The sequence below is a fragment of the Pteronotus mesoamericanus genome, unplaced genomic scaffold (assembly GCF_021234165.1).
Source record: "Pteronotus mesoamericanus isolate MK-2021 breed Mesoamerican mustached bat unplaced genomic scaffold, CSHL_Meso_final contig_78, whole genome shotgun sequence".
Lineage (NCBI taxonomy): Eukaryota > Metazoa > Chordata > Mammalia > Chiroptera > Mormoopidae > Pteronotus > Pteronotus mesoamericanus.
Window position 1 is genome coordinate 11840637 of NW_026555258.1, and position 19834 is coordinate 11860470.

General features: G+C 49.3%; 1 protein-coding gene across 1 annotated transcript in view; it reads left to right on the forward strand.

The window, feature by feature from the left end:
- Positions 1–19834, forward strand: part of CDK5RAP2 (CDK5 regulatory subunit associated protein 2) — a 162042-nt gene that overhangs the window by 95958 nt on the left and 46250 nt on the right. Inside the window, exons 21-22 of the mRNA XM_054584470.1 lie at positions 6219–6654; positions 12676–12907. Coding sequence (XP_054440445.1) covers positions 6219–6654; positions 12676–12907 — 668 coding nt within the window. The remainder of the gene's footprint in view (positions 1–6218; positions 6655–12675; positions 12908–19834) is intronic.

A 19834-nucleotide genomic window follows, 5' to 3' on the forward strand; every position in this document is an offset into this window, starting at 1 on the left:
ACCCCAGTGCAGGGCTGTCATCGACGTGGCCTGAGACGCCCCTTCTGCTTTTGCGCTCCTCCACCTTCTCGCCATCCCTCCCAGGGCCCACGGGGCTGGCAGAGGTGCTGGGGCCCCAGCGAGCTCTGATTCCACTCACCCGTTGCTAGGGAGGAACAAGGAAGCACCTTGTCCAGTAGTTACCTTAGCCTACCTAGTTGTCTTGCACTTGGCCAACTGGAGCAATTTACTCAGTGAAGGTGGAGTGAGGGGGTCCCTGCCTGGCCGCTGCCCCCTCTCCCGCGGCGCTCCCCGTGTTGTGCTTCCATTCGTTTTGGCCCCATTCCTGAGAGGATGTGGTTTAGGACTTTATCACCTAAATGTTTCGGTCTTTGTAGCCTAAAATTAGGTGTGAAATTTGATATCTAAAAATCTGAAAGGGGAGCCCTTGGGAATTTTTTCTTTTAAAGCTAATGCAGTCTTGAGCTCTAAGTAGAAACGGGGAAGCTAACTCCTAGAAAACCCGAGTCTATGCTGCTGGGCACGGTTGAGGGACAGGTAAGGTGCCACCAGAGAGGCGCTGGCGAGGGGTCCAGAGAAGTTCAGACATTAGCAGACAAACAGCTGGAGAGACTGACCCGCGCAGGGTGCGGGGGAGCAGACTTGGTGGGTGCCTGAAGGTGCTGTCGGGCTGAAGGGGGACTCGCTCTGTGGGTTCCAGACAGGACCTCCTTGATTCTGCCCTTTTCTTCACCTCCCAAACCTAAATCCGCCTCTTACATAGCTCTCAGTTGATGTGCCTCTCACCATCCCCGTTGCCTCCAGTCCAGCCTTAGCTCCGTCAGAGCGATCCGGCACCGCCACCGTAGTGTCCTAGCCTGTCCCCTGCAGCCACCCTTGCCCCTTCCAGTCTTTTTCCTATGCTACTTCCAGGGCAGTTACTTCTCTGCTTAAAACTCTTCAGAGACTCCGCACTTTTCTTGGGCTCAAAATCGTTAAAATGGCCTGCCAGGCCTTGTGTGATCTGGCAACCCTGTCTTTCGGCTCTGTTTGTGCTGTTCTTGCTTTCTGTGCTGCATTCAGCCCCCAGAATAAGCTGACTGTCTATTTCAGAGCCTTTGCATATGCCGAGAATGAGCACCCCCTCCCCGGGGCACAGGTAATCGCTGTTCCCCTGTTGCATCCAACGCTTTCTTAAGACCGTGACTTGGCCAAGCTGCTCATGTTACATGTGATCATGTGACAGATCTAATTATCATCATGAATTTCAAAACGAGCATTCAGCATTGCCCAGTACAAGACCGTTTTGCAGCTTCTCTTCTCCCTACCCTGACTGGTGAGCCTGCCTTACACTTGATTGAAAAAACAAACAATTGAATTCAAACTATTTCTCCTATCAGTGGTGCCGGCTTATTTGCCTCTATATCCACCAAATCTGACTTTCCTGCTCTCGGAATGGAAGAAACAAATACCCTGCTCCTATCAAGACCAGCCCTCCCCCTGGGATTTACAAGTCCCTGTCCTCTTGGGGCACCCTCTCTTTTCTGCATCATTAGTTACTGAATCATTTCCATTAGCATAAGGCATGCATTTATATCGACCATTTGGAAGAAGTCACCCCGAACCCCCTCATCCCTCATTCACTGTAGCTACTGCCCCATTTCCTTATTCCCCTGAAAGCCAAGATTTCGTGGAAGAACTGTTCCTATTCACTGTAGCCACTTTGTTTCTTTCCATTCATTCTCTCTCTATCGGATTCCTAGGGCGGTCATGCCCTTCACCCCACTTACCAACGTCAGTGACCGTCTCCAAGCTGCAAAGTTCAGTGGCCAATGTCAGCCTTCCAGCAGCAGAAGCTGGCCACTCTCTGTGGCCTTCTGTTCACAACCCTCCCTCTCTGCTTCCTTCTGCCTCCTTGGTCTCTCCTTCTCGATCTCCTTTGCTGCCTCTTTAATGTTGGAGTGTCCCAGGGCTGTAGCCCGTGTCTGTGTCTTCCCTCTCCCATGGCTTTAGAGTATGCTTTGGGACGTCCAAGTTTATACCCACAGCCCAGACCTCCAACTCATGCAGTCAACTGTCTGCTTGACGTCTCCACCTGGATGGCTAATAGACGCATCGATATTAATTCATCCAAAGCTGAACTCCCTGTTCTTATCTTTCTCATGTCAGTTAATAGCACTGCTACGTATCTGATTGGTGTAGCCGAAAGTCTAGTTTCCACAATCCCCGTATCCATCAGCAAGTCCTGTTGATTCCACATTCAGTGTGTATTCCTAATTCGGCCACCTCACATCTCTGCTACTAGTCTTGCCTGGACTCCCACAGCACAGCCTCCTCTACAGTCCACTCTCCACAGAGCACTCAGAGTGATCTCTTTAAACATCAGATTAGGGCTCTTCCCGGGCATAAAACCCTGCAGTGGATTTCCGTTGCCCTTACAGTGAGATCGGAACTTCCTGACCTGGCCTCTGCCTATTTCTCTGTCTTTATCACTTGCCCATCTTGTGCCTCAGCCACACGGCCTTCTTTCTGTTCCTCAAATGTCCAAGCTGGTCCTCATCTCAGGGCCTTGGCCGTAGCCATTCTCTGCAGCCGGAATGCTCTCCTCCTGCGTGTGGACGAGGCTGGCGGTGTCTCAGCTGGACATCGGCTCTGCAGAGAGGCCTTTCCCGACCACTCTCTCCGACAGAAACTCAGCTTCTGCACGCCGCCCCAGGGCTTCCTCCCTTCCTCTCTCCCCTCCCCCGTCCCTTACTTCACAGTGTTTATTACCATTGCTGAAGTGCGTGAATGTCTGTCTGTCTTTCTGCCTGCTCTTTAATGACATGTGAACTCCATGATTCTTCTTCACCATGCATTGCCACTGCCTTACATGGCAGCTGGGAGGTGCTTAGTAAGTACTTGAATGGGCAGACAATTAAGAGCTCAATATTCTGGCAGAAAAATACGTTTAGAAAACCAGGAAGAGCACCGTGCTCCTTAGGAGTCAGGAAGGCCTGAGTTCCGGCTCTTGCTCTGCGCTTTGCTAGGGGTTCTTGAATCTTTACGAGCCTGTTTCTTTATCTGTAAAATGGGCCTAGTCCCCCTCTTACAGTCTTCCTCCAAGGACTAAATATGTTTAGTGTATTTAAAGGATCTGACACCTGTGAGTGCTTCGTAAGTGCCAGCTTCTGCCCCCTCACACCTTCTGTGTGACAGGAGGCGCAGAGGGGTATGTGAACAGCTTTCGGGCCTCTGACACGGCCCTTGGACTGAACCATTAAAAAGGTCCTGATTATAATGACAGCTTAATGAATCTACTGTTCACATTTCTAGCAAAGGAACACTTGAAATGTTTTATTTAACAGCGCACCACTTTAGTATATTATAATGGCCTCTTTCACCACCTTTTACTACCCATTTGTAAAGTCTTTTTCCTGGGTTTTATTGTGTGTTGTTTGGTTGTGAGTAATGGTCCTCCTTTGGCTAGCTGAATAGCAATTGTCATTATTTTTAATCTATATTAAAGGAAGGAGAGGGAAGGAAAATTTAGTTTAACATGCTTAAAATACCAGAAATATTTCTAAAAGTCTGGGTTTACTGAATTTTAAGATGGTTTGTGTAGTCTAGATGATTCCATATTAGAAGTAAAAAATGCACCATACATTTTAATTTTTTGTTTTATACTTTTATTTTTCACCCTATTTTGGTGTGCTGGAGCTGTTTCATTTGAATTGAATCGACTCTGCCCCAGAGGCAGATGATTGGAATCCAGATATGAGTCAGACCTTGCCCTGCCCTGAGAGGGCTCAGTGGGGAAGGTGGGACAAGGGCCCCTGCCCCTGCTAGTGGTGGCACAGACGCAGAGCAGGGGGCGCTCAGGGCGCGCCAGGGGTGCCAGTCGCGGCGGGGCCTCACTCTCCCACAAGGCTTTGGACGTGAGGCAGGCAGGAGAGACTGCAGAGAGAACAAAGGCAGGGCCGGGGCTGGGGCCTGCGCCGCCGCCACCGAGGGCCTCTCCCGTCCCCTCCTCCCCCGACCGCCAGGTTGGCACCCTGCCCCGTCGCCGTCTTTTCCCTGGAAGACAGCAGCCGCGTTCCAGCCTCTCCGCTGTCCTTGCCCCCTCCACTGCCTTTTTTCATAATTTTCAGTCTCAATTTTATAACTTCCTCTTTTTCATGAATTTCTTCTTCTCATATTTTTAGGTGATTGGCACATGGTTATTTTAAAATCTTCAGAATGCTTTATCATTTCTCCTGTCGTGAGTGTGAGCTTTCCCTTGTTGGCGTGTTACCTTTCCTCGTGGTGGGTTGTGGTGGCGTTTGGTTCGCCTGCAGTAACAGCCCTTCTCAGTCCCCTACCCTTACTCCTCCCTGGGTGGTGCTTTTGCCTCAACTTGACTTTTGAGGGCTGATGAAATTTGGATGGTTCTTCTTCTACCATGGAGTTAAATTTCTGGCCCCACTGCTTTCTGCAAATGCCCCCTTCTCATGACTCTGGGCCTCTACTGATTCTGACCTTTGGAGACATTTCCCCTTACTTTAGAGCCCTGTAGAGCACCTCAAACCTTTCTGCTCTTCTGCGCTTGTGCTGTCCTTTGCATGTGTTTAGAACAGTGGGTAGGGCTCCTGTGTGTCCGGACACCCCTTCTGGAAAGGAAATCTCTCCACTTGTTCCGTACACCGCGGCCCGAGCCACCTTGCCAGAGCGCGTGGGACCACGCCGCTGCCTGGCACAGAGCCTCGCAGTGGCCGTTGTTTCCTCAGCGCAGCCGCCTGCTCCCCGGCCTCGCTCCCCAGCCTCACCTCCCGGTTCTCCAGGGTGTCTTGACTGTGTTCATAGTGTCATGTTCATATTGAGGCTATTCCATTTTCCTCTCCCCTGGCTAGCCTCGATCGACTCTAGAATCCTTTTCTGACGTTCTTCCTGCCACCCCGATCTGGACACCTGGGATTGTTCCGTGGCCCTGCCGAGCTGGCACGGTACCGTGCTCCGCCCTTTACCCTGTGCGGGGGGTGATGTGCACATACCTGACTCCTGTGGCTGGCTAACTCCTCGCAGGCAATTTTGTGACCCCAGTGCCCATTACAGTGCCTGGCATAAGAAATGCTCTCATAAGGCATTCTGCTCCACAGTCTTCTTCGTGCTGGCTTACCTTGAGTTCCCAGGAAAGCAGAGCCTGAGATAAGGACTTGGGTGCCAGGGGTTAATTTGGGATGTTGATTCCAGGGAGTAGGAGGGAGGAATCGGGGAGAGGAAGGTAGAAATGAAGGCAAAGCCAACAAGAGTACGTTACTGTCCTCGCCCCTGCTGTGGGCAGCTGGGGCTCAGTCCTCCTGGGCAGGCCCTGAGGGACGGCACAGGCTGCGCCTTAATGTGTCCCTCTGAAAGGCGGAGCCTGGGGCATTTACTCAGTGGCTCTCTTCCTCTCCCGCTTGCGGGCGCCCCTCAGGTGCGCACTGGCCCGCACCCCGGCGGCCCTGCTGGCTGCTCGGAGAGCCCTGGGGGAGGTCCCATGGCCGCAGAGCAACGCACGCAGTGCTCGAGGCGGGACTGCCTGTGTGAGCTGCCCACTCAGTTGTAACTGGGATCCGAGCGAGGCCAAGGGCATGCGGCAAGGGGCATGAAAAGCATCTGCTGCCCATACGCGCTCTCGTGTAGTCCTCGTAGCTGTCCTGCGGAGGGAGACTTACCTTACTTTCAAAGAATCGCAGGTAGAATTTGAATCCATTTTTGTCAGATGTTAGAGCCACTGCTCTTTTGATTAAGAGCTGTTTATAACATCCCCTTATTCAATACCTAGTTACTGAGTACCAGTTAGGCACCTTGATGGACCAGGTCACTTATGGATCCACCAGGTTGGCCACATTCATCCAAAGCCATATTTCCCCTGGATGTAGGAGTAGGGCCGGGGGGCACGGGGACCTTGCAGTTGTCCTGAGTACTTTGTGACCCTGCTTGTTTTTTTAGGTCCAGCCTGCATCCATATAGGCATGTGGCCCCTCACTTGCTGTGTTGCTTGTGTCAAATTAATTCTCTTTTTATTCATGAAATAGACATGGTAGTACCTGCCTCGTGTGATTATGAGGTGACATGGGATAAAATACTTGGTGGGGGTCCTGATGCGTGGCACACGCTCACTGTGTTCAGTGTAAACAGAGCCTGGGCCAGTCAGTGAGGACAACTTGGGAAACTGCGTGGGTCATGAGGCCACCACAGAAAGCTTAGTTCTGCCGCTTCTTTCCCTCCTGGTAAAACAGGCCAGACCTTCTCAAAGGGCTACGTGAACTGCTTCTGGAACGAATACGCTTGCCAGAGCAGGAAGTTTCCGGAGACCACCCTGATGGGACAACCGAGAAGACACTTAAGGAGATGGCTGTACAGCTAAGAGGTGAACTCGGACAGTTCCTCCAAGCCAACTCATTTTCCAAGCCCTGTGGTGACCCGGAGTCGCCTTGGGGAGTCCGGCTGTTGAAGGCCGCTGAGCTGGCCAAGGTGGAGCTGAAAGATGCCTCGGTGCAGACCGCGGCCATGGAAGGCAACACGCTCAGATTCAGCCACGAGGGCAGGAGAGAGGCTTGGGCAGCGACACGGACAGACGCCGCAGCGTTCAGCACCGAGCATCAGCCGGAGACCTTGGGCGGGACGCCAGGGCGGCAGGCCACCCCCGCTTCCTTCCTCCCTGGGACTGACAGGGTGAGTTTTTCTGTATGTCACTTATTCTATACGAACAGAAGACTCAGGAAATCGCCCGTGTTTGTCTGAAACTGGATAAAACCCAGCGTCACCCTCTGCCTGCACTTATCCTGACCTCCTCTTAGAAGCGTGTGTGTCCGGCCTGCCCTTCCTGAAAGTGTGACTGTCATTTCCCCTTCCCTCCACCCCATTGCTGCCCTGTCTTATTTATCTCTCTATCATGATGCTTACGTGCTTTCCTCATAAAAAGAGTCGTGCGTGTCCCTCTGTCTGTAGCTTTCTCTTTGATGTTATGCAGTCAGGAACATCTTGCCTCCTAGCGGCTGTATACAACTGCATTGTGTGGAATGAGCCTAAATTTATACAATTTTTACCTGTTGCTGGACATTTACTTTTGCAGGATGCAGTAAAATTGTAATAAACAGACTTTTCAGGTAGGGACGAGAAGCTAGGTTTTAGTTGTGTAGACTTTGTGTCTGAGAGGTACTGTGCTATGACCTGTGCCTGCATTCTGTTGTCCTTAAAATCAGAGCTGAGGAAGCCAGATCCTGAGGGCCTCTGGTTTGCCTGTGGTAAAGGGACTGAGCGGGGACCCCCACTGTGCCTGCGTGCACGGACGCACCCTTTCCCCTGGTCAAGCCACCCTCTAGCCCATGCTGGGCGGAAGTGGTAGGGTCTGGTTTTGCTGAGTGAATGCATGCATTTTGCTCTAGCCAAGATGCTGTCTCTAAGCTTCTCCTCAAATACCATCAGATATACCAGTTTATAAAAAGCTGACTCTCTCAGCAGTGTTTGATTGGGCGTTTTGCTAAAATCTTCCTGGCAGGAGGGGTTGGGGTTGGGAATCCCCATGGCAGGGAGATATGAGAACGCTGGTAGAGACGGAAATAGGTTGTGTTCCTAATAGCGCTTCTGTGATGGCTGTTGGTGTTCTTGTTTGTGATGGATGTTTCGTATCTGAGAAATCAACTGTACACCTTACTTTGTAGCATCAGAACAGAGAATTAAGCTTATTTTCTGACCACCGAATTACTGCTTTCGTGCGTTCCAAAGACAGATCATTAGCAAAATTGCTTTTGATTGTTTTAAATTATGCACCAAAACTGTAATTTCTAGAAAAGGGTTTTCTAAAGATATAGGTAGAGACAAATACATATATCTAAAGACACTGCCATTATATTAACAGCACTTGAGATGCAGTTTGGCTAGAGTAGAAATGCTCTCCTGTGCACCAGCTCCTTTAGTCTGTATCTATATGTTAGGAGAACTAGAATCCGCCACCACTCCCCACCATTTGTATGGAAGATACCATTCTGTGTTCAGGAAGTTTAGATAATTGAATGAACTTAATTTTCCAAAATACACTGACACACATTTTTGAGTTTGTAATTATCCTTTTTGCTTGTGTCTTCAAAAGAAAGGTAACTGCTTATTTTTAGTATCTGTTCTGTGCGCCAGCATTGTGCTAGATATCTATACATACATCATCACATTAACCTTCTCAACAAGCATGGGAGTTAGGTAGTTATTGCCTACATTTTACATGGGGGAAAGTATAGGCTGTGAAAGTCTCAGAAAATTGTCCGCAATGACTCGGCTGTTAAGAGGAGGAAGAGGGATGTGAATGAAGTCCTGTTTTAGACGTAGACAGGGTTATTACAAACCTACCTTTCTCAGGAAGAGAGGAGCCCTCTTATAACCCTTGTGGCCACCATTCTATGCAGAGTAGAAGAAAATTTAATGATTTTCTTTGTGATCTTTGGTTAGTCAACGAATCAGCAGTCCTAAGTCTTAAGCCAGAATTCTGGTATCCTGTTAAAAAGGACATCGTTGTCGCCCAACAGTTGAACAAGGTGACGGATATACTTCCAGTTGTTTAGTTTGTGAACAAGAGGGTGGACTTTACAGCTATATCCGTGATTGCATCGGGCCTGGCTGTTTGGTTACTCTGAGTCCTTGCATTGATCACCTGACCTTTCTCAGTGGCTTGAATGGGATCAGGTGACCTAGAACCCAAGGTTGGCATGATGACTAAATGAGGTCATGTGTGGTAAGTGCCTTGTACATGGTAGGAGCTCAGTGTGTGGGCTTTCCTGTTCCCTTTCCATTGCTGAGTGAGAAGTTCCATTACGACATCCTTAATAAGGCGGTAGGTGGGAATCTGTTCAGCTTCCATAAGGTAGCATTTTCTGCGCTGTTATTTTAGACCCAGCATTAGGTTGACTGACGGCAGTCTTCTAGCCTGAAATTGGCTTTGGCATTTGTGCACTTGCAGATATCTTTCTGCTGCCATCTGACACACAGATTCGGATCCAAGAATAAAGATTGGTGGAGACGGAGGACCAAGCAAATGACTGTTATTTTCCAGTCTCTTTGGTGAGGCATCCACCTCCTCCCAACGGCGAACCCTTTCACCACCACAAGTGTTCTTGTCCTTGAACCTGTTTTCTCCTCTTCCCTGGAATTTCAGGGCAGCAAGGGCCTCAGTTTTCTTAACTGGGCAGTTGATTCTGAAGAGCTGGTTCAATGTCACCGTGTTTATAACATTGACTGGTTGTTTGACATCTCAGTTCTTTGTCTGGAAAATAGGCATGATAACCTCTATGATCCTGTGAACTCGGGGAATACAGAGCTTACTTGAGGATTCTGGGAGAATGTGCTTGAAAGCATTTTATATCCTAGAACATGCAAGAAAGGGGTTTTCCTCTTCTTCTTGAGAGACCTTGCTGATGTCCTCATTCCCAGGTTCTCAGATATTTCCCCTTCTCCTCAGGTTCCTTCTCCACCACTTAAAAAATTTAAAAAAAAAAGCTTGGTGTAGATGTAATTCACATATCGTACAGTTTATTCATTGAAAGGGTACAATGTAGTGGGTTTTAAAAAATATATTCATGGAGTTGAGCAACCAGTATTGTAATCAATTTTAGAACATGTTCACTGTCCCCAAAGGAACTCTGAACCTGTCAGCAGCCACTTCCCATTTCTCCCCACCTGCCCACCCTCTTTGTAGGCAACCACCGCCCTCCTCTGTGTCTTTATATATTTGCCTATTCCGGACAGTTAATATAAATGGAATCATACAATGTGTGATCTTTGATGACTGCTTTCTTCCATCCAGTGCAGTGCTTTCAAGGTTCATTCATGTTTTAATCTGCATCACTACCTCATTTATTTTTATTGCTAAACAGTCCATTGTATGGATATGGTACATTTAATTTATCCAGTCATTAGTTGATAGATATTTGGACTGTTTCCTGGTTTTGGTTACTATGAATAATGTTGCTATGAACCTCTCATGTGCAAATTTTGGTGAGTACACGTGATTTAATTTCTCCTATGTATCTAGGAGTGGAATTTTGGGGTCATAGAATAAATCTATGTTTAACCTTTTGAGGAGCCACCAGCATGTTTTCTAAAACAGCTGCTCGTAGTTTACATTTTCACCAGCAGTGTAGGAGGGTTCCAGTTTCTCCACAGCTTGGCTAACACTTGTTTTATTATCTCTTTTATTATAGCTATCCTAATGAGTAGGAAGTGGCACTGTTTCATTGCAATTTGATTTATATTGACTAAAGATTTTAAGCATCTCTTCATATGCTTATTGGCCATATGTGTATCTCCTTTTGAGAAATATCTGTTAGATCCTTTACCCATCTTTCAATTGAATTGTTCGTGTTTTTATTATTGAGTTTTCATATTTTTTATATATGCCTAGATTCAGTCTCTCTGCTCAGAGTTCGATATGTTTAAAATTCCCCCACTTGAAAGGCACCCTCATTTGGCCTCTTAGGTTACTGTTTGCGTGTTCATTCCACAGTCATTAGGGAGTACCTGCTGTGTACTAGTTCTTGTGCTAGAAGCTGTGGATACAGTGTGACCAAGAAAGGCAGAGTCCCCGAACCCCGTCTTGCAGCAGCTAGACAAAGAACAAGGATGGCATAGGCATTTAATTATAATGGTGCTAGTGTTCTCCAGGAGAGTTATAGGGAGCGATGAGTGGGGGACAGGGAGACCTGACCTGGTCTTGGAAATTAAGGCCCGTTTTCCTGAGCAAGACACATTTGAACTGAGTCTAGTGAATGTATTAGGATTAGTGGGAGACGTGGGGGATGGGCAAGAAAGAGTGTCCTGGCAGAGAGAGAGCATGTGCCGGGGCACTGAAGTGGCAGGAACTCAGCATTTTGAAAAACTGATGGAAGGTGAGTATTTGGCAGGAGCGGGAAGTTGGAAGGGACAGTAACTCAGGCTGCAGGTCATGCAGAGCGTGGGCTATGGTCAGGACTGATCTTGTCATAAGAGAACTGGGAAGCAGTTAAAATAGTTTAAGAAGAGGAGATGCGTGGCAGGTTTGCCTTTCCTGTTGCAGTAGGGAGAGTGTGTTAGAAAGGGCAAGAGTGAATGTTGGGGGGCCGCTCAGGAGGCTGTGGCCGGGGCCTCGTGAGAGCGTCCTGGAGTTGCATGATGGCAGTGGAGGATGGGAAGAGTTGAAAGAATTCAGAAACCACTTCGGAATTGGAATTAATGGAACTTAGTGAGTGATGAAAGTGTGTGAGAAACATAAAGGGAAGTTTAAAAAGGACCCCCGGGTGTTGGGTTTGCTGTAACTGGATGGTGGTGTGATTCACCGAGAGACTGTTGGAGCGGTGTAGTGTGGGGGACGTGAGGTGACGGAATCGAAGAGCTGAGTTTTCGGTTGACTTGGGAACGCCCGTGAGCCGTTGGAAATGAAGATGCCTAGGGTAGGAGGGTCAGGAGCTCTGAGCCTGGGGACTATTTAATGGAGTAGTGACTCAGTAGCCACTGAAAACTATAGTAAGAGGTGGTTCTGGTAGACTAGCAGGGGCAGGGGGCGGGGCGGGCGGGGAGGCAGATTGGCTTAGGGTGGGGAATGAGTGGGAAATGAGGAAATAGACAAGGAGGAAGAAAATGTTTCCCAGAAAATTGTGTTGGAGAAAGGACTGCCATGTGTGGAACATCTGGAATGTCCAGAGGGACAGTGGGCCAGGGCCAGTAGGGTGCTGAGGAGGAAAAGCTTGGCACGTGCCCATCAGAGGAGGGACTTGCTAAGATACAAGCTCTGCAGACCGGGAGGCAAACATGGACGCCAGCATAGGAACCAGAAGTCTGGACAGCGGTTTGAATTCCGTTTTATAAGATTGGCGTGAGACAAGTTCAGGAAGCACAGAGAGTCCCAAACAAGCTGGGTGCAAAGAGGCCCACTCCAAGGCACATCATAATTAAAATGCTAAAGTTTAAAGATAAAGAGAGAATCTTAAAAGCAGCAAGAGAAAAAGCAGTTAGTTACTTACAGGGGAGTTCCCATAAGTCTGTCAGCTGATTTCTCAAAAGAAACTTTGCGGGCCAAAAGGGATTGGCAAGAAATATTCAAAGTCATGAAAAGCAGGGATCTGCAGCCAAGACTGCTCTACCCAGCAAAGCTATCAATCATTTAGAATAGAAGGGCAGATAAAGAGCTTCCCAGACAAGAAAAAACTAAAGGAGTTCATTATCACCAAACCTTTATTATATGAAATATGAAAGGGACTTATTTAAGAAAAAGATCAAAACTATGAACAATAAAAAGGGTAATAAATACATATCTATCAACAAATGAATCTAAAAAACAAACTAAGTGAACAAGAAGAACAGAGACAGAATCATGGATACAGAGAGTGTTTTGATGGTTACCAGGTGGGAGGGGTGTGGGGGAATGGGTGGGGAGCTGAGGGGATTCAGAAGTGCAAAGAGGTAGTTACAGAATAGCCGTGCGGATGTAAAGTACTGCCTAGGAAATGGAGTAGCCAAACAACTTATATGCATCACCCAGGGGCATGAACAATGGAGTGGGGATTGCCTGGGGGAGTGGAGGGTACTGGGTGGAGGGGGGAAAGGGGAAAAAAATTAGGACCATTTTTTAATCAATAAAATATAATAATAAAAAAAGATTGGCATAATTGGCATGAGACTGTTGACTCCGTGAACAAAGGAAGTCTATTCATTGCTGTCTGTATGTGTTTTCAGGATGCTAAGAAGTCCCGCTTGCCCATCCTGATGAAGCCGTCCGCATCATTAGGAAGTGTGTACTGGCTCCCTGCCACACAGGAGGTGGTGGCCCAGCTGCAGGGCCAGGTCCTGGAGCTGCAGGGGGAGCTGAAGGAGTCTAAGATTCGCAATAAGCAACTTCACCAAAAGTTAATTCTGGCTGAAGCAATGATGGAGGGGAGCCCAGTGCCAGACAAAACGCTCCTGAAAGGTAAGCACCTAGAAAAATGTATTCCCCGCGAGCTAGATGAATGACCCGATAGAACTGCTTGAAATGTCAACCTTGTTGTTTAGAATTGCAATAAGTTTGAGTATAAATTTTATGAATTGCAGTGATTAATCTTGACTCTTGACAAATACACAATCGCGGGAAACAATCAGGAAAATGAATCTATTGTTTTCGGTCTCTTCTGGAGGCTGGATACAGGGGACTTGCAGTGCTTGCAGGTCTTTTGAGGTGACTGCTCCCCTCACTGGGGGTTGTCTGCCCGGGCTGCCGTTGTGAGGGCTTGAACCTCGGCCTTTGTTCCAGTTTGGTCTGTGGAAGCCTCAGGCATGTGGCATCTGAAAGTCCTCTTTGCTGGGTTTTTTGGAACATCCAGGGTTAATTCCAAACCCTATCAGCCTCCTTACCCACTTTGAATCTGCTGCCTGTGCCTCCTGGGAGCTCCCAAAACAGAGAACCCCTGGGTCAAGATAGACTCGGAAGGGGCGCCTCTGGCGGGTACTGTAGTGCAGGACAGTGGTTCTCGGAGATCTGAGACTGCCGCCCCTTTGGGAAGCTGAAGAAAGCGGAGGGCCTCCCACAGCACCTTATTTTCCGAGGATTCATGAATCCACAGAGGTACTTAGGTTGACTCCTGATTTTCAATTTCTGCTATAAGCAAATGAGAGCAACACACAACAGTAAGAACAATAACAGTAATCCTTTTTTTTAAAATCTATTCAAAAAGTATTTGTTAAATTCTCCTGTGAGCCAAGCTCTGCTTTAGTCACTGGGGAGATGGGAGAGAACATAACATGAAGTCTGGGTCTAGCTTACCTTCTTGTGGGGGAAGAAGGACCATAGCCAGTAAGCAGATAAAGGAGACATGAGGGAAATGCTGTGGGGAAAAATAAGGTGGGGTTTAGGGCGTGGATGATGTGTAATGGGGGTAGTGTTTGCTCTGTACATGGAGTGATCTAGAGAGCGTCCCTGATGAGACATTTAAATGGAAACGGGGAGGAAGCAAGGGGCCTGCTCGTCTTGGGGGGTTCCTTCCGGTGGAAGGAGCAAGGGCAAAGTGCGCGATGTTGCTCAGAACTTCCAAGGTGGGTGAACAGGGAGGAGGTCAGTTACATTGCCGGAGTGGAGCGAGAAGGTGGGAGATGGAAAGAGGTCAGGGAGGTAGCAGGCTGAGTAGGGACTTGCAGGCTCTTCAGGCCTCTGTCTGTCACCCCAGTAAGACTGGAAACCGTGGGAGGGTTTTGAGCAGCGGAGTGATACCACGTGACTTAAGCTTTACAGCAGGGATTGGTGAGCTGCGGCCAGCCGGTGAAGTTTTATTGGAACACAGCCACAGTCATTCGTTTGCACACTGTCTGTGGCTGCCTTCGCACTGTAATGGCAGAGTTGAGTAGTTGTGGTTGAGACCCTCTGGCTTCCAAAGTCTAGAACATTTATTATTTGGCTTTCAAGAAAAGTAGGCCAACCTCTCTCTTTTCAAGGCCCACTTGAACGTGAGCCGCTGGAAGGATGAGTTGTCCCGCAGTGAAGGGGAAGCCTGCCGCAGGAGAGGCAGGCGTTAGGTGTCCGAGTCCGGACTTGCTGTGGGCCGTCCCAGTGGGGTGTCGGGCAGGCAGCTGGAGGGCGACGCATCTGGAGCAGCGGGAGGGGTCTGGGCTGGAGCTATGAACGCAGGAAATAATCCACATATCCCTGGTATTTGAGGCTGTAAGTCTTGGTGACGTAGGGAGTAGACCCAGGGGCTGAGGGTGGGCCTCTCTAGCGAGCAGAGAGGCTGGACTGAGAAGGCGCAGCCGGTGAGGGCGGAGGGGAGCCGCGAGAGGAGGCCAGCCAGAAGCTGAGACTGGCTGTGTGGAAACTGCTGATGAGACAGGTAAGACAAGGACTGAGGATTGGCCTTGGGACTGAGCACTGCGGGAGTGCGTGGTGACCTTGAAGGGAGCTTTTCAGTGGAGGGGGTGGGGCCTGCCTGGCCTGGGTTCCGGAGAGAGCGTGGGGGGACAGCGGCTGCAGACAGCAAGAACGGGCAGCTCCGAGGGATTCGGGCCGCAGGGCACGTAGAGCCACGTTGTCCTGGGGTCAGGTGACTGTGGGTGACTGCTGTGGTGGGCAGTCTGAGAGCAGGAGCTGCAAAGCCCCGGAGGGTTTGGGGAAGAGTGGATGACGTGGAAGTGTCGGTGAGGAGCAAAGGCATTTCCAGATCCAGGTCCGGAATATGGATACGGCGGGGCGGGGCAGGGGCGGGGCGGGGGCGGTGTGGGAAAGAAACCGCACCACGGGGTGGGGGGGGGGGGCGTGAGAGAAGCACTCTGGGAGCAGACTGTGGGGGAGGAGGTCGAGGTTATTGGGATTTTGCCAGTGAAGGGTTTGCATGCCGAGGTGGAAAGATGGCATCGTTGAGGAGATTTTCAATGGTTCGAGGGTGGGAGGTGACTGGGAGCCCAGCAGCCTCCCAGGGCCATAAAAAACCAGCACCTACTGTTTATTCAACCCCCCTGTCCATTTTAAATACACGATGTAGTCGAATCCCCTTAACAGTCCTTTTGAGGCAGGTACAGTAATGATTCCTGTTTTATTGCCAAGGCAGCAGTTTTAGAGGTAAAGTGGCTGGGCTGCAGTCACTGATTTCCCGGGCTAGGCTGAGCCAGCCTACCTGACTTCAAAGCATGCACCCTTTACTGTTTCATAAAGCTAGTATATGGTGCTTTGCATGTGGGTTTTATGATGAACTATAGCCAGAGGCGTTTTCCATTTAATTTTAGCTTCTTTCTTGGGTTTACCATAGTTGCGGTTTCAAGATAAGTTGGCCTTTGGCAAGATTGCTCTCCCCCCATCCCCCTCCTCTCCCTTCTCTCCATCCATCCACCCACCCACCCAGCCACCCCATGCAGGCGTCACTTCACCCGAGCAGCGACTATCCCCTGAGCACTTGCTGTGCCCCCAGCCTCACGCACTGGGCATAGGAGACACAGAGAGGAAGAGAGAGAGTCTGCCTTCTGAGGGCTCCCAGTCTCCTGGGATGGGAGTCAGTAATTAAGTCAGTGTGGATTGGGAGGTAGGGGTGCTGCAGAGAGGAAAGGATTGTATGGCAAAGGTGACTCAGCCAAACAGACACCCTGGCACTTTGCCCAAGGCTTGCCATTTGCACCTAAAAAAAATTTTTTTTTAATTAATCCTCACCTGAAGATAATATTTGTTGATTTTTAGAGAGAGAGAAAGTGTGGGAGAGAGGAAGAAGATGAGAAAGAGAAAGAGAGAAAGAAACATTGGTTGGTTGCCTCTTCTACACGCCCTGACTGAGGATCAAACCTGCAACCTTTTTGGTGTATGTGACAATGCTCCAGCCAATTGAGCCACCTGGCCAGGGCTTAACAATGTTTTTATTTCTTGCTCAGACCCCAGGGTGCCTCAGCCAGGTGGTACTTTCTTCCAAAGTTGCCCAGAACACACTGGGGCCTCTCTCTTGGGGAAGGTGGGCATGAGTCTATAGAATTCATTTTCTCACTCATTGCCTGGACTTAAACCATTTCAGACAAGCTGCAGTATATTTATGCTTTTTATGTCCTGTTATGGCAGCTCGATAGATTAATTTTATCTTATAAATTGCATTTTGCCTCCCCAGTGTTTTCCTTTCCCTGTTGTATCTTTGTGTTCTTCTTAGTTGCTTGGCTAAGTTTCAAGCCTGTGTTTTTATTTATTTTTTGTTCTTTTCATGAATGCCTGTACCCAGCCCCTTGTGGGAGCAGCCTACCAGGATAGCCCAGGAGAGCAAAAAACGAATTAAAGCCACGCCCTGTGTCTGGAGAAATGAGGAAGGGGGCAGTGACAATGATCAGCAAATCAGCTCTGAGACCACTCAGACGTCAACCCCTCTGTGTATTGAACACCTACTGTGTGCCAGGCACCATGCAGGGCATTTCATATAAAATTTTTTACTAAATTTCAGCAGCAGCCATCCTAAGGCATCATCATTAGTCACATTTAACACATGAGGAAGATGAGGTTTTTAAGAATTGATGCCGGGTCATGCAGCTGGCACGGAGTCGGAGGAGTCACGGTGCAGCGAGGTGTCTGTCGAGCTCACCAGTCCTTTTGCCAGGCGCTTTTCTGCCAGGCCGCAGGCGGGGTTCCGGCGCTTCCGTCCAAGAAGACACCGCGCTGCTCGCCCTCTGGGGTGCCTGCCGCTTGGTCAGTTGGTGTTCTCCACGGCGCTGGCTATTGCTGGGTGTGCGCAGTTAGCCTCTGGCCTCCTGGGGGGAAGGGCCAGAGGTGAGCCTGAGCTGACACCTGTTTTGTGGGTTTGCTGGGCAAGTCAGTGGGAAAGGTACAGAGATGTGAGTGAGGCCCCAGGTAAGTTGTATCTCTTTTTTTCTTAAAATTATGAAGTATTACAAACATAGAGATGAGTGCAAATGATAATATAACAATATTCATGTTCCCATTCGATCAGTATAAACAAGTGCTTACATTTATTTTTACCTTACATCCCCACATCACCCCCTTTATTTTAAAAAAATCGCCATTAACCTGTAAGAAATAATTGTCGTCAGGAACCCCAAATTCGTCCTGGGGTGGCTATGAGAACACCGATCTCTGGGGAGACACTGCGCTAAGGGCCCTGCTCCTGAGGGTGTACGCTTTCCTGGTGCCTCTGCACAGAGCAGGGAACGCATGGCCACGTGCTCAGAGTGTTCTGGGCTGTGAGGAGGAAAGCCACTCTCCCAGGTTATGAAGTACCCCTTAGCAGAGTTGTAGAAAGTTCTAGAACTGCAATATTTCCTGTAATATAAATAAACAGTCCTTCACACATGCTCTTGCCTCTCTACTGAGTTTCCCCCTTGAATTCTTGCCTAGCTGATGCCTCGTCTTTCCTTCAGGCCTCTGCTTAAATGTCACTTCAGGCAAGGCCTTCCTGAGTCCCCCGTTGTTTAGACCCTCCCGTGAGCCCCTCCCCTCCCCCATATTTCAGTCTTGAATTGACTTGCTCAGTGGCTGCTCCCTGCAAGGCTGGGCACTGTGCGTGACGCCGTCACTGCCTTTTCTCCTTCAGTGGCCCCTGGAGTGAAGCGGATTTTGTAGGTGGTGTTGGCCTTCACACTGAGGCCTGAGCAATGTCCCTCTTTGCCCCTGCCCCTGGCAGCAGGAGGGACTCAACATTCAGCGTGCTGCCGGCGTGCTGCCGGCACTGGCGGGGGGCTGTGCTGCTTATCGCCCTGAGCCTCGGGCAGGTTCTACCTCTCTAAGCCTCAGTTTCCTCTTCTGTGAAGTGAGGATGCCAGCAGTGCCTCGTGGGGCTGTCAGGAGGATCACGGGGGTGGCACGGTGAGGTGCCTGGCGCCTGGGCCGGGTCCTGGCTCACAGTTGTGTGTCCTGAGGCCTCCCTAAACGCGCAGGTTCACTCCGTGCCCGCAGTTTATAGTCCTCCCTCTCACGCCCTCCGTGCAGGGAGTTTTAAATGGAAAGTGGAATCAACTCCTTTGGAACTTTATGGAAGGCTACTGAGCAGCGAACAGTATGGCCGCATTGCCGCGCCAGTGCTGGGCTTTGAGACTCCCTGAACACTGGCCTTGGAGCCTAGAAGTTATACCCTTACTTCAGCTAAATCACAAATTGCTGTAAGATTAGGGGCACTTCTGAAGTCAAAATTGTGGATGTCAAGTGTCTGAATGTTAGGTCCGTTGTGCTGTAGGAGCAGAGTTTAAAGTGGAGGTCTAAATGTTTGACGTGGTGTGAATATGAGAAGACGCACTCTCCCAACCATTCCGAGGGGCAGGGGTATGTGTGAGTGTGTGTGTCGCCAAACATCAGAGCTGGCCTTAGTCTGTGTTACAGAAGGACATTTGTATGGCTCTTATAGTTGTCTGTGCCTCACGATTACTTAACAAAACTCATCAGAACTGATCTTCGTTCTCACGAGTGAACATTGCGTCTTGCCATGAAATTCCATTATCATATGGTTGTTAGAGCGAAGCTGTTTCCTTGTCTTGGAGGGTGATACCCTGGGGAACAGAGCCTTGCTGGGAGCCTTCCCCCTGTCCCTCCGTTTCTCTCCTCCTCACTCAGCTAGCAGTGCCTCCTGAGTCCCTTCTCCACCTCAGGCCCTGTGCCGGGCGCTGGGGATGTGGAGACGAATGACGTGGTCTCATGCCGGAGGGCCTCAGCGGCAGGGATTAGGACACATTTTGTACAGTAGGAATGCTGTATAAGGAAGGTTTCCTTTTCGGTCGGGTAGCAGCTGCTTTCTAAAATAAAAAGGTTTATTTTACGGTATTTTCATTGTGAGCAGAGGGGCAAGAATGGGCGTAAGAGACATGAGGAGCCGTGGCAGAGCCCAGAAATTGGAATATGCAGTCCCGCAAGGATTTGTGTGCTTTTCTTCCCGAGACCTCGCTTCAGGCGTCACATCTAACCCGCATTGTTGCTTTCGCAGCACTTTCCAAGTCCATAGCCTGTGCCCGAACGCCTCCTGTGAGAGGCGTCCTCTTCCATCTTTAAACAGTTTTAGGGAAGCAAAGGATGTCGCTATTAGTTGGGTTTCTTCACAACTATGTGCCAGACACTGTTAACCCTTTTGCAGATACTGTCCCATTTGATCCTAAAAACGAAGCAAGCACAGCCCTCATAGTGCCCGTGTTCTTTCCATTTTGCGGATGAGGCTACTGAGGCTGAGAGAGGCTGTCCCTTGCCGAAGTTCATTAACTAAGTGGGATGCATGTAAACGGCAGAGCCAGGGTTTGAAACCAAGTCTGTTTGACTTCAAAGATGGGCTTTTCTTAAGTATTCAAACAACTGTTTATATTGAGCTGGGCCTTCCCTGGGCGGCAGGCAGTGTGGTATGTGGTTAAGCACCAGACCTCTGGACTCAGGCCTGAGCTTGAAGCCTCACAACAGCATGTATATAAGGCATCTTTA